The sequence below is a fragment of the Schistocerca gregaria genome, chromosome 8, assembly GCF_023897955.1.
Source record: "Schistocerca gregaria isolate iqSchGreg1 chromosome 8, iqSchGreg1.2, whole genome shotgun sequence".
Taxonomy (NCBI): Eukaryota; Metazoa; Arthropoda; class Insecta; order Orthoptera; family Acrididae; genus Schistocerca; species Schistocerca gregaria.
Genome location: NC_064927.1, coordinates 136,201,789 through 136,215,222, shown reverse-complemented (window position 1 = coordinate 136,215,222; position 13,434 = coordinate 136,201,789). Strand labels below are relative to the sequence as shown.

Here is a 13,434-nt window from a genome sequence, read left to right as displayed (position 1 = left end):
GGAACACGCTGAAAATGAACCCCACTCAGAGACCAAATCCAAGATCAAAACAACCCTCATTTGCAGTAGGGGCATTGTGCATAAATAATTTGTTCCTCCAGGACAAACTATCTACAAAAGTTTTATAAAGATGTCCTTCAAAGGCTCAGGAAAAGGGTGAGTCTAGTGAGACTGGACATTGCAGACAAGTGGAGGCTACATCATGACAATGCCTCATGTTACACAGCCACTTCTATAACAGAATTTTTGACCCCAAAAGACATTCCTATTGTTCTACAGCCCCCTATTTGCCTGATCTGAGTCCTTGTGACTTTTTTCTTTTCTCGAAATTCAAAAATGTATTAAAATGATTTTATTTTGGGATTCTGGGGAACACTCAAAAGAACTGACTGCCACCAAGATTGGGAACATCGACTCCACTGGTGTATAGCTGTCGAAGGAAACAATTTTGGAAGGGAGAGTATTGTTGTTTGAAAAAATAAAAACTTTAGCAGATAAAAAATGTCATTACTTTTCTCACACTCCACGTATATGTTAATGACCTGTCACACAGCATTCAACAAGCGTAGTTTGAACTTGTTGCAGATGACACTAGTGTTTTAATAAACTCCTCTAGAGAGACAGCAACAGAAAGACAGTAAATGATATCTTCCAAAGATTTGTAAGATGATTCACAGAAAATGAACTCTCCATAAATTTTGCAAAAACACACTATATTCAATTCCATACAACAAATACTTACAAAAACGCTTGATATAGTACAAGAACAGTAGTCAGTAAATGGAGTAGAATGCTCTAAATTATTAGTTGTAGGCCTTAACACATTGATGAAAACCTGAACTGGAAGAAGCATATTACTGAGCTCTTCATACAACTTAAGTTCAGCAGTAGTATTCGCTCTTTGCATCGTTGCTAATCTCGTAAACAAATGAATCAACCTCCTGAAATATTTTGCATATTTCTACACAATAATGTCTAATGGGATAATTTTCTGGGATAACTCATCACTTAGCACGAAGGTATTGACATAGGCTACATAAGTGAGAAGTATGAATAATATGTGGTGTTCACTCACGGATGCTATGTAGGTACCTCTTCAAGGAGCTAGGTATTCTACCTTCCCCATCAAAACACATATATTCAGTAATGAAATTCTTCACAAATAACCCATCACAATTTGAAAAGAACAGTCCATACCTACAACATTAGAGGGAAAATGACCCTTATTACCATTACTGAAGAAGTTGGTGGGTCAGGAAAGAGTTCAATATGCAGCAATCCCGCTAACAAATTTGTACTTAAAGACTGGTAGCCAGGGGGAAAAAAATCTTATTTTTATGTGTAGTTAAATTAGTCAGACTAGCGTAATAAAGTAATCATTGATGTTAACACCAATCACATACACATATCCTGTAATATGATTTGTTGCACATCACTTCGCTGAAAGGACTGTACAAGTGATCTACAGAACATGTAACTAACTATGTTAGGAGAAAAGCAGCTGCTATGAAAAAGCCAACAGGTCCTCCTCCCACACTAATCAGTTGCAGTAATTATCAAATTCTTCAAACAAAGATTTTTTTTAACTACAGACCCTGATCTTCTTCTTCTTCTTCACAGGCTAGTTCATCTGGCCAATTGCAGTTTAACAGTCCACCTCTTTCTGGGGAAACTCACACTGTGGCTTCCTGTAAAGGTGTAATATAGAGCTGATTTTGACATGATTATTGTTCATTCTCACCATGTTTCAAACTTCTATATTCATTAATGTTAGCACTTACAGAATAATTATTTAATTCTTTTACAGTATTCTCATTACATACATAATGTATTCTACAATCGCCCTTATCTGCAGTTAGAGTTGCAATTTCTGCTACTTGGATCTGAGATTCATCTCTGCACATTACCTCCCATGTCTAACTTCTATACTAGCTGAGCCTGCTGTTGTTCTGTAGAATCTTACGGCTAGGCATGCATAGGTGATTTTTCAGTTGACATGACTAAGCAATTACTATCGAGAGTACATTGTGGTGAGTGTCTTCAATACATGGTGAAACAAAGGTGAAACCACATCCACACATTGTGGGGTTAATGGCCACTCCTCATTACAGATGTCAGACATCGTAGGCTGGACAGGGTGGTAAACCAGGACAGGTGGTGAACTGTAGTGAAACTAACATCAGACTTTAATTCTGGGCAGAGTACAAGTGTGTCTGAACACACACTGTACCAAACACTCTTAATGATTGGCCTCTGCAGCCAAGAACCCATGTTCATCCCAATGTTAACACCACATCAGCACCTATGACTGAAATGGGCAAATGGCCATTGTCACTGGATGTTAGCACAGAGGCAGAGAGTTGCATGATCTGATGAATCCCAACACCTTTTTTATCATGCCGGTGAGAGGGTGTGAATCTATCGTCTTCCAAGGAAACAGCTCCTTGAAACCTGTAATGCCAGATGGAGACAAGCTGGATGTGGCTCCATTATCCTCTGGGGAACATTCACCTCGGCATTCAGGGCCCAGGGTAGCCCGTGCAAGGCACCATGATGGCCAAGAAGTATCATACTCTGGTTGCAGGACACATACTCCCCTTCATGACGATCAGGTTTCCTGAAAACAGTGGCATATTTCACCGGGATAAAGTGCCACATCACAAGGCCAGGAGTGTTTCCAGGAACACAGCACCGAGCTCTAATAGATGTGGTGGCCACCCTAGCCAGCCAGATCTGAACATGATTGAACACATCTGGGATGTGATAGATCATGGCATCAGAGCTTACTGCCTCTCCCTAGATTTTATGGGAATTAGGTGAATTGTGTGTGTAGATGTGCTGCCAACTCCATTCAGTGATCTACCAAGGCCTCATTGCTTTCAATCCAAGATATGTCACCATTGTTATCTAGGCCAAAGGTAGACATCTCGGCTATTAGACTAGGGGACATAATGTTCTGGCTGATCAGTGTACAACTGTACATTTTCAAAGATTAATGGTACCGGCATTGTGGGAAGCAGCTGACACTGCCTACCCCTCACTGCTCAGTCCTAATGTGGAGGCAAGAAACACCTTCCGCTGCTCTCAACAGTTAACCCCATAAGCCTGAGCTTATCGTGGATAAGCTGTGTACTCAAATTACTTCAAGTGTATGATTTGTTATAATTTTACACTAAAGGTGCTGATTTCCGGTTAAAAGGAAACTTTCAACTGAATCTTTCAACTTTCAAATGAATCTTTCAACTTTTGATGGTGAGATCTTGCAAATATCTTTCAGAAATTTCAGTTGGCAAATAAACTGACTTTTAAAGGTCATCATCTAAAATTGCTAAAACTGCTTGTACACCTATGAATAAGAGGGTATTCCCTGCCTTCTGCTGACATATCTGACAGCGGGTGCCTCTGCTTTCCAAACTCAAACCATTTTGTCAATGTACAAGGTGATCAATCTTAATGACACACTGGAGCCTTGTCTAAAACCTCTGATTTATTTTTATGGGTTTCAATGCGCATGTAATTTTTATAACGTGTGAGGCATAGTTTGACAAGTGCCTGTTGGAAAGTACTTCATTGAGCATTTGCATTTTCAATCATATTTGGCAGTTCATGACAAGACACAAATGTAGAACAAATAAAAACAATCAATCATCACACAGAGGACACATTGAGTAATACATAAGCACATAAATATGACGCTGCACAGTATATTTCATTTTACTAACCACTAACTCTACCCCTTCCCCCTGCCACCCCTCCCCCCGCTCCCTCCAGCCTTCCACCCAATAAAACTTCTTGCATTAATTTCTCTTCTTTCTGACTGCTACGGTCGCAGGTTCGAATCCTGCCTCGGGCATAGGTGTGTGTGATGTCCTTAGGTTAGTTAGGTTTAAATAGTTCTTAGGGGACTGATGACCTAAGATGTTAAGTCCCATTGTTCTCAGAGTCATTTGAACCATTTTGAACCCTTCTTTCTGATTTAGGCAATGGGTATATTGTTTCAGTAATTACTGTTCATAACCTGATGACTATACAGTCAATTATAAAGTACAAATATAGTGCACTTTGCATTCTCACTTAACAAACAGTGGTAGCAGCCAGTATTCTCCTCATCAATAACATTATAGCTACATCATAAATTGTTCTATTGGCTAACTGTCAACTGAAAGTACACTACCTGGTAAAGTAAAAAAAAAATAAATAAATAAATAAATAAAATAAAAAAAAATTTGAGCATCCATAAGACATGTTTGAATGCCAGTATAACTTTGTACACGTACATGCCATCAGTGAGAACGTGAGAGCAGGAGCATACTCGTCATCAAGCTCCCTGTCAACCACGTCTGATGACCCCAAAGGAAGAATACCATGTTGTGCACCAAGCACATCGTAAGACCTTCACATCTGCACCTGCCATCAAAAATAAGTAATGGACTCCTTGCAATATTCTGAGACATTCCGCACCATTGGTCAGAGAACAGCAGCACCCAGACAAGAGAATTACCATCCCATGCATAGGTTGCTGTTAACACCACAACATGGTGCCATGGCTCAGAAACATGGATGCTGATGAATGGCATTGCAGTATGTTTAGCAACAAATCACTGTTCTGCGCTACCTCAGGTGACCAACAATATGGCAACAGTATAGCAAGTATGGCAGTGATCATGGGGGGGGGGGGGGGGGGGGGCTCAATTCTTCTCATTTTTTGGTAGTGATTGAGGGACCACTGATAGTAGAATGGTATGTCTCATATATCCTGCATCCTCACATGTTACTCTCATGTGATAATATTATGGTGCCATTTTCCAACAGGCAATGTTCATCTGCAAACAGCACATGTCTCTGTGATCTGTTTGTGTGATGTTGAGGTACTTCAGTTGCCTGCATGACCCCCATATTAGCCTGAAACAGAATACATGTGGGCTCAGCACAGACATCGACCCCATCCCAGTGGCTGTATTCAAGTTATCAAGTACCAGTTACATCAGTTTGGGCCATCAGACCAGAAAAAGATACAACAGCTTTATGAAGCCCTTTCCCCCTGAACCAGTGCTTGCATCGAGGCGAGACAGTGCAATGTCGTACTGATTAAATTGTTATATTTCTGGCTTTGCAGCCATCATATTCAGGCACAAGAAGCTATTCTGAGAGCAGTTGAGGAGGCAGCAGTGGGAAGATGACACAATGTAGCATAAGGCAGCGATGTGAAATAATTTATTCGGTATGAGTACTGTGAGAAAGACCACCTTAATTGTGGTCCTTTTCTGCAATTGGCTGCTGCTTTTGAAAGTTGCACACCAAAATGATAATCTTCTGTTATTAATATTACAAAAACTAAACAGCATATTTACTTCCATCTCGTATTAAAGCATCTCTCAACAGTGTGCTATCATCCCATTATTTCACAACTATTAATAATCAGCAGCATAATAAACAACTGCTAAACGAAAAGGCAGATGAAGCATTTCACATCGAGCCTAACTTAGGTGGTGGGCGAAGTGGTTCAGCGGTAAGATCAGAGCTGGTTCAGCAGTCTCAGAGGATGGACATGTTGTCTGCCACGGTATCAGTTAAGACTTGATTTGTGATGTCTAGTTTGTAAAAGTGAGAGCTGGACTGACAGTCTCAGAGGATAGACACAGTGTTTGGATAGACACATCGTTTAGTGCGGTCGGCATCAGGTTAACACTTTGTTAGCAACTTATGGTTGTTTGGACATGCAGCTGAGAATATTGTGATGATTGTGGAAATATGCAGTTTATTATTCTGTTGAAGAATGGAAATTATTTGTGACTCCAAAGTGGAATGTAATTGTGCAGTTTCTCATGTTTTGCTAATAAAAGGCAAGTGGCATCCTGTATAAACAAACTAATTGGCAATTTAATTATTTATAAAATATTTGTTCCTCACTAAGAGTTTATTACAGCCTCAAGATAATGGATTCGTGATCTATGTGCTGTTTTCTGCACAGGGGATGACAACTGTAGAAGACTGTAGTTTGGTGAACATTTGTTCGAACTTAAGCAATCCACTCAGGGCAGCAAAAGCAGATAGGCCCCTCACGTGTACTGCTGGCTTAGTACAATGAGATCAGAGACACATAACACAGAGGAGGTATGAAGGAGAGATATTTTTGAGGAAAGGGGTTTGCCATATGCACATATATATCACCCTCTCTCTTTTTCAACTTGCCATAAAGTTGGCTCGTACTGCTAAGTTCTTTATAAATTTGATTCGATTTTGTAATTGTTGCACCAAAATCATCTAACTCCCCCGCCACCCATCACGTTTTGTTTCCTCCTCCCCTTCTGGGTGCTTCACTTTGGTTTGCCAGGAAGCGCACTTTATATAAGAGGCTGCTGCCACAAGGTAATGTTCTGCAAAATTATTTTCTGTCTCCACAGTTTAGGCTGCTGAGTGAAAGCACTGGCTCACTGTTCCTATTAGCAGCAGATAGCACTATTCCAAATAGCACTAGTACTCTCAAACACTGTTCTTGGCAGCCTTGTAATAATGAGTAATTTTACTAAACATAATAAACCGAACCCAAAGCATAGCATTGCAGGAACTTCATGCTTCAGTCTTTGGCTCTAGATTGCATCAACCACAAATGACTAATTTCTGTAAGTATAACACACATTCTATAATGTGCCAGTACTTGGAAGAAGGGTAAAATAAATAAATGTGAATACTACAGCAGAATTCATCAGGGCTGATACAGGCAATACCACAATGAGTTCACACAGACTCATCCTCAAATTTACTTTGTGCCCATATTTTGTGAGATTTTTCACTGTGAAACAAAAAGTAATATTGTTAGTTCTGTTGCAGAGTACTACTTCCTTCCATGGACCTCTGACTCTACTTTGTCTCTTCAGGCAAACAAAAATCTGGGGTGCCTCTTCTTTCAGAAGCAAAATCAGATGTTTATAAATTTACTGTTCACATATTTGACATGCAATTTTCATTCATGTACAACAGACCTCTAAGACTATAAAATCTGAGTAGTAGCATTAACAGTAGAAAGTCTTGCTGCAACTGACTACACTATTACATTCAGTTTATTTACAAGGCTTGCAGTTATTAAATATTTTATTTAAAACAAAACTTGTATCACAATTTTATTTAGGAAAGTTGTTGAACCACATTATTTGATTCATGGACTTAATAAGGTCAAGACCAAATTTTGCAGGTCTTGGCATCAAGACAAAATGATAATATTTCTTATCTATACTAAATCACATTTTATTACCTAAAGTAAACAGTCAATATTTTAGATGCTAAGCACAGCAAAACATACAACCAAAAGATGACAAAGTGGACCACAAATAAATTTAGGCACATACTGACTTCACCCTCTATATAGGGAGTGGGAGGGAGGGAGGGAGGGAGGGAGGGAGGGAGGGAGGGAGGGAGAGAGAGAGAGAGAGAGAGAGAGAGAGAGAGAGAGAGAGAGAGAGAGGGGGGGGGGGGGGGGGGGGAGGGAGGGAGAGAGGGAGGAGAGAGAAGAGAGAGAGAGATAGTGCATGCTTGCTGCAGTCGAGTACTTGCATTTCATCAAATATCAGATTTCTGATTTGTAAAATTCAACAGGCTTAATGACAGATATTCTATAGTCAATATGGAAACTGACAATTTTGCACTGTCCAAGTCACAGTGATGTAATTGAAAAATTGTAAGTTCGAGTTTATGAATGATTGTGAAAATCCATGCTACAAAATTATAAATTAAATAATATGGGAAATTATTAACCTGTTTTTGGAGCCCCATAGATACCTGTAGATTTTCTTCATGATAACCATGTGTTTTATTAAAATACCTAAATGGAAAGTCAAGGTTGGAATATCAAAAGTATTATTAAAAGGCTAGACTGCTACTCATAATGATGATATATTGAGTTGCATACACGCACAACGAAAAGGCTTTTACACATTTGAACTTTCACACGAAGCCTTCTTTAGAACGGAAAGCACACACATATTCACACAAGCCGCTCCAGCCAGAATGGCTGTGTGTGTGTGTGTGTGTGTGTGTGTGTGTGTGTGTGTGTGTGTGTGTGTGTGTGTGTGAACGCGCTTGCGCGCACGTGTGATCGAACATGTAACAGTCTTTTTGTTGTGCCTGTCTGCAATTCAATGTGTCATCTTAGCAGCAAGTAGCAATATATTTCTCTCACAATATTGTTTATTAAAGTATCATACATGATGATACAGTTGAGTTTAATTTTCACTTCATTCCATTTTATTGTTCTTGAATGCTTTGATCAGCTTAGTTAATTGTACTGAAGTGTAAAAATCGCACAATACAGGTTATCTACCCACATAGGCTCTGAGGATCCTAACAAAATTTAACAGGGGGGCTGTTCGCAGTTAATGCTTGTCTGTGTATACTGACTGTACTCACTGTGACATGGAAATTGTACACATTGACTGTTAGCTGTCAACTGACTGACACAAAAGTTCATGTATTGAACATTCATGTCCTGACTGAGTGAAGAAACTGATTGACTGTGGTTGTTCTAACTGTACCAACTCAGTACTCACAACAGACTGACTGTGACTTTGTGTATGACACATATTTAAAGCCAGTGGAACTATTCCACCTTGATATGTTTCAGGTGATAGTTATTTTGGCAGAATTAAATGAAATTTTGGTAAATATCCACATTTAAAATTCTAGAGCAGTGCGAAATCAATCCAAAGATTAAGATGACGTACCTGATTTCATAAGGAAAAATGTATAAATAGTTGGCACTATCACAGATCTGTTGTTTAAAAGAAAGTGTTTTTGTTGAAAAATTCACACTAATTTTTCATGTCATTTTTCTTGCTGATGATAAGTAGAGGTACCAAAAATTCTAATCTTCCACAAATGATGACCTTTGTGAAAGGATATTCATATCACAAGAGTACCTGGGCATCCCCCCCCCCCCCTCTCTCTCTCTCTCTCTCTCTCTCTCTCTCTCTCTCTCTCTCTCTCTCTCTCTCTCTCCCCATCTCTATCTCTAAAATCATCTCTTATTCATGGCCCCTTTCCAACACCTAACACTATTAAGAGCCTGACATAAGATGAGTATGACTGTGTGCAATAGATGTTAACAAAATAAGGTGACATCCATCTTCTCATAAAGCACAGTACTAAGCTCTTTGCTGCTTATTTTTCATCATGGGAGTCTCTTCATTAATCTATATGAAACATAAATCGTAAATTCAGATAAATCTACAGAAAATCACTTTTTTATGGTTATCAACAAATGAAGCCTATAAAATCAACACATTGTAAGCACTATACCTTCAGCAATGTCTATAACACCCTCTACCAAATACCTGATATTTCAATAAATAGCAGAAATGGTGACAAAAAGAGTAAAATAAGTTCCAAAAAATAAACAGACTTTATTAAAACATGTAAATAAATTTTATTGTATCACAATTTCACAACTCAATATGAAATAAAATTTGTTTAAAACTGTTCTTTCATGATGAATAAGTAGTGTTGTTGTTACATCACATCTCACTGCAGAGTGCACTATAGTGCACATAAAACCCAATCACATCAGAGGACTGAAGCAAATTCCAACACATTTCATCAAATGAAATCAATCTTTAATAAAATCTTCATCCATCTTCTGAAACTTTTCACTCAAGTCTGGTGGAACCTCAACATTTTTCAAGTTGTCTTCTCCAATTTCATCTTCAGTCCTAGAATGAAGAATTCACAACATAAATGTTATTCATGTCAATCAACATCTAAGAACATAAAATATGCACATTGATATACTTGACTTTGAAGAGAATTATAGTTATGAAGTTAATCAAGCATTCTACACTACAGTGGGGGTGCAATTAAAAGTATCCCACCTCCCCTTTGAATGTGAATGCAATATTTTGATTTCTGAAATAGAGTAAGTAGCTACAACAGTGGACAGTTTAATGTAATAATTGATTATTAGCATTCTCCTGTCAGCATTTCAGTTTATTTCATCAATGAAGTTAGACATTTCTCTTTGTGGTCTGCAAAGTGACACTCTCAATAGAATAGAGAATTGAAACTATGGAACCAAATGGGAAAACAAATTCAATTAAGGAAACTGACAAAATTTTTGAGGTCAAATACCCAGATAGGGGACTACCAGCAAAGCAAGCAATACAGAGCCTGTATAAAAGCTGGAGCACCTATGGGTCTGTGCAAAATGTAAAATGACAAGATTACTTAGAGCCCAAAGAAGTCTACACGTAAACTGTCCCAACAGGTGCACGTAATTAGTAGTAGTTTCCAACAGATATTGAAAAGTCTTAATTTGAATCCATATCGTGTGACAGTTCTTTAGTAGTTGCAGGAGGACAGTCAGAAACATGTAGATTACTGTGTATCACGTTTTAATATAATCAATGATGTCTGTTAGACCTTTCAATTACATCATGAGTGACAAAGAATGGTTTCATCTTTCCAGTCTCGAATTCACAGAATCCGAGGTACTAGGCAATGGAGAATCCTGCCATTGTGTGTCAGCAATCACTCCATGATGAAAAAATCAGTATTTGGTATGATATAACAGAAATGTGCATCATTTGGACTGATATTTTCTACCCTCAACACGATTGCATGTACGGAAATATTCGATACTTTTGTGCTCAGCTTATTGAACATGAAAGACAATACTGCTTCTTCCAGCAACACGCCTGCATCTAATGTAATGATGGAACAAGTCCACAATGTCTTCACTGGGGAACAAACTGTCAGCAAACATTTATGGCCACCACATTCACTGGATCTTAACAATGTGATTTCTTCCTGTGGGGGCACTTTAAGAGCAAAGTCTATCAAACAAATCCACACACAATACAGAAAATGAAAGACAACATCAAACGTGAAATTACCGCCAACAATACCCCAACTTGACATCAAGTTTATCTGAATATGCTTAGCTGTGCACAGGGGTCACCAACTTTTCATTATAAATAAATGGTAAGTCCATTTCAACTTTTCATTTCCGTAATTTCACTGCATTTAATTTATACTTACACAAGCTACCTCTACCTGTGCAACCCCCCTCCCCCCCTCTATTACCATCATCAATTACTTCTTTGTATCCACTCAGTGCCATCAGAGATACATAACCGTGCTCAGGATACAAATTATGCAGTTATTCATCACAAGAAATCGCATTTATGTTTTGGAAAAGCTACATTTATCTTATGTTGGCTTGTGATATGATGAAAAAATGCAATTATCTGTCGTATTCTGCACTGGCATAAAGTGCACAGAAAACAAACCATGAAAACTCAACTCAACACTAGATTTATTCTGTTGTTTTGTATGTTATTAAGATACTCTCTTATTCTTCACTTATCAATGGTGGTCATCTTGAATAGAACACAGAACCTAGGCCTTAATAGGTGGCAACACTAAGCACTAGATCATGGAGGCTTGAAGGATATATTATACACTGGAAGTAAATCAAATCCCTCTGTCCTCTTTTACCACAACGATTCAGGACTTAATGCAAGTTTCCATCATCTCATATGAAGCACACCACTTAATAATACACTCCTGGACATGGAAAAAAGAACACATTGACACCGGTGTGTCAGACACACCATACTTGCTCCGGACACTGCGAGAGGGCTGTACAAGCAATGATCACACACACGGCACAGCGGACACACCAGGAACTGCGCTGTCGGCCGTCGAATGGCGCTAGCTGCGCAGCATTTGTGCACCGCCGCCGTCAGTGTCAGCCAGTTTGCCGTGGCATACGGAGTTCCATCGCAGTCTTTACCACTGGTAGCATGCCGCGACAGCGTGGACGTGAACCGTTGTGCAGTTGACGGACTTTGAGCGAGGGCATATAGTGGGCATGCGGGAGGCCGGGTGGACGTACCGACGAATTGCTCAACACGTGGGGCGTAAAGACTCCACAGTACATCGATGTTGTCGCCAGTGGTCAGCGGAAGGTGCACGTGCCTGTAGACCTGGGACCGGACCGCAGCGCCGCACGGATGCACGCCAAGACCGTTGGATCCTACGCAGTGCCATAGGGGACCGCACCGCCACTTCCCAGCAAATTAGGGACACTGTTGCTCCTGGGGAATCGGCGAGGACCATTCGCAACCGTCTCCATGAAGCTGGGCTACGGTCCCGCACACCATTAGGCCATCTTCCGCTCACGCCCCAACATCGTGCAGCCCGCCTCCAGTGGTGTCGCGACAGGTGTGAATGGAGGGACGAATGGAGACGTGTCGTCTTCAGCGATGACAGTTGCTTCTGCCTTGGTGCCAATGATGGTCGTATGCGTGTTTGGCGCCGTGCAGGTGAGCGCCACAATCAGGACTGCATACGACCGAGGCACACAGGGCCAACACCCGGCATCATGGTGTGGGGAGCGATCTCCTACACTGGCCGTACACCTCTGGTGATCGTCGAGGGGACACTGAATAGTGCACGGTACATCCAAACCGTCATCGAACCCATCGTTCTACCATTCATAGACCGGCAAGGGAACTTGCTGTTCCAACAGGACAATGCACGTCCGCATGTATCCCGTGCCACCCAACGTGCTCTAGAAGGTGTAAGTCAACTACCCTGGCCAGCAAGATCTCCGGATCTGTCCCCCATTGAGCATATTTGGGACTGGATGAAGCGTCGTCTCACGCGGTCTGCACGTCCAGCACGAACGCTGGTTCAACTGAGGCGCCAGGTGGAAATGGCATGGCAAGCCGTTCCACAGGACTACATCGAGCATCTCTACGATTGTCTCCATGGGAGAATAGCAGCCTGCATTGCTGCGAAAGGTGGATATACACTGTACTAGTGCCGACATTGTGCATGCTCTGTTGCCTGTGTCTATGTGCCTGTGGTTCTGTCAGTGTGATCATGTGATGTATCTGACCCCAGGAATGTGTCAATAAAGTTTCCCCTTCCTGGGACAATGAATTCACGATGTTCTTATTTCAATTTCCAGGAGTGTAGATTAAGCTTTGTATTTTAAAAACTGGATGTACATCTTAAATTACATATGAACTTCAATATTATTAATAGTGGCATTTTAATATTTTTATAACAAGTGCAACTGTTAAAGAATTCTTTGTTCTTTACACATAGGATAACAAAACATTTGTGAGGGTACGAGATTTACGATGATTTTATAAGTAATAATTCTGATGGAGGTAGTGGTTTGGTGGGAAAAATCACGTACTGTAGCAACATGTAAATGAAAAAGTGTGATAAGTTTTGAGTTAGTGAGAAGAGGAGCTTGAGGATTAAAGTTATGCCTAGTTGGAATCATAGTTTCTTTAGATTATTTTTTCTTGTGCTGTTGTTGTCATTGTCGTTTGCCTGTTTGAGATATTCCTTTTGGGCTTTTGTGCAGCACTGAGTTTAGTCAAGCTGCACCTGACGTCACCCACAATTGAAGCACCGTACATTGCTCCA

At 40.2% G+C, this 13,434-nt stretch overlaps 1 protein-coding gene across 1 annotated transcript in view; it reads right to left on the bottom strand.

Moving 5' to 3' along the window:
- Positions 1-9,371: 9,371 nt before the first annotated feature.
- The window catches only part of LOC126285331 (protein HGH1 homolog), a 66,609-nt gene continuing 62,546 nt past the window's right edge, over positions 9,372-13,434 (bottom strand). Inside the window, exon 7 of the mRNA XM_049984648.1 lies at positions 9,372-9,701. Within this exon, the coding sequence (XP_049840605.1) occupies positions 9,599-9,701 (103 nt within the window). The 3' untranslated portion in view covers positions 9,372-9,598. The remainder of the gene's footprint in view (positions 9,702-13,434) is intronic.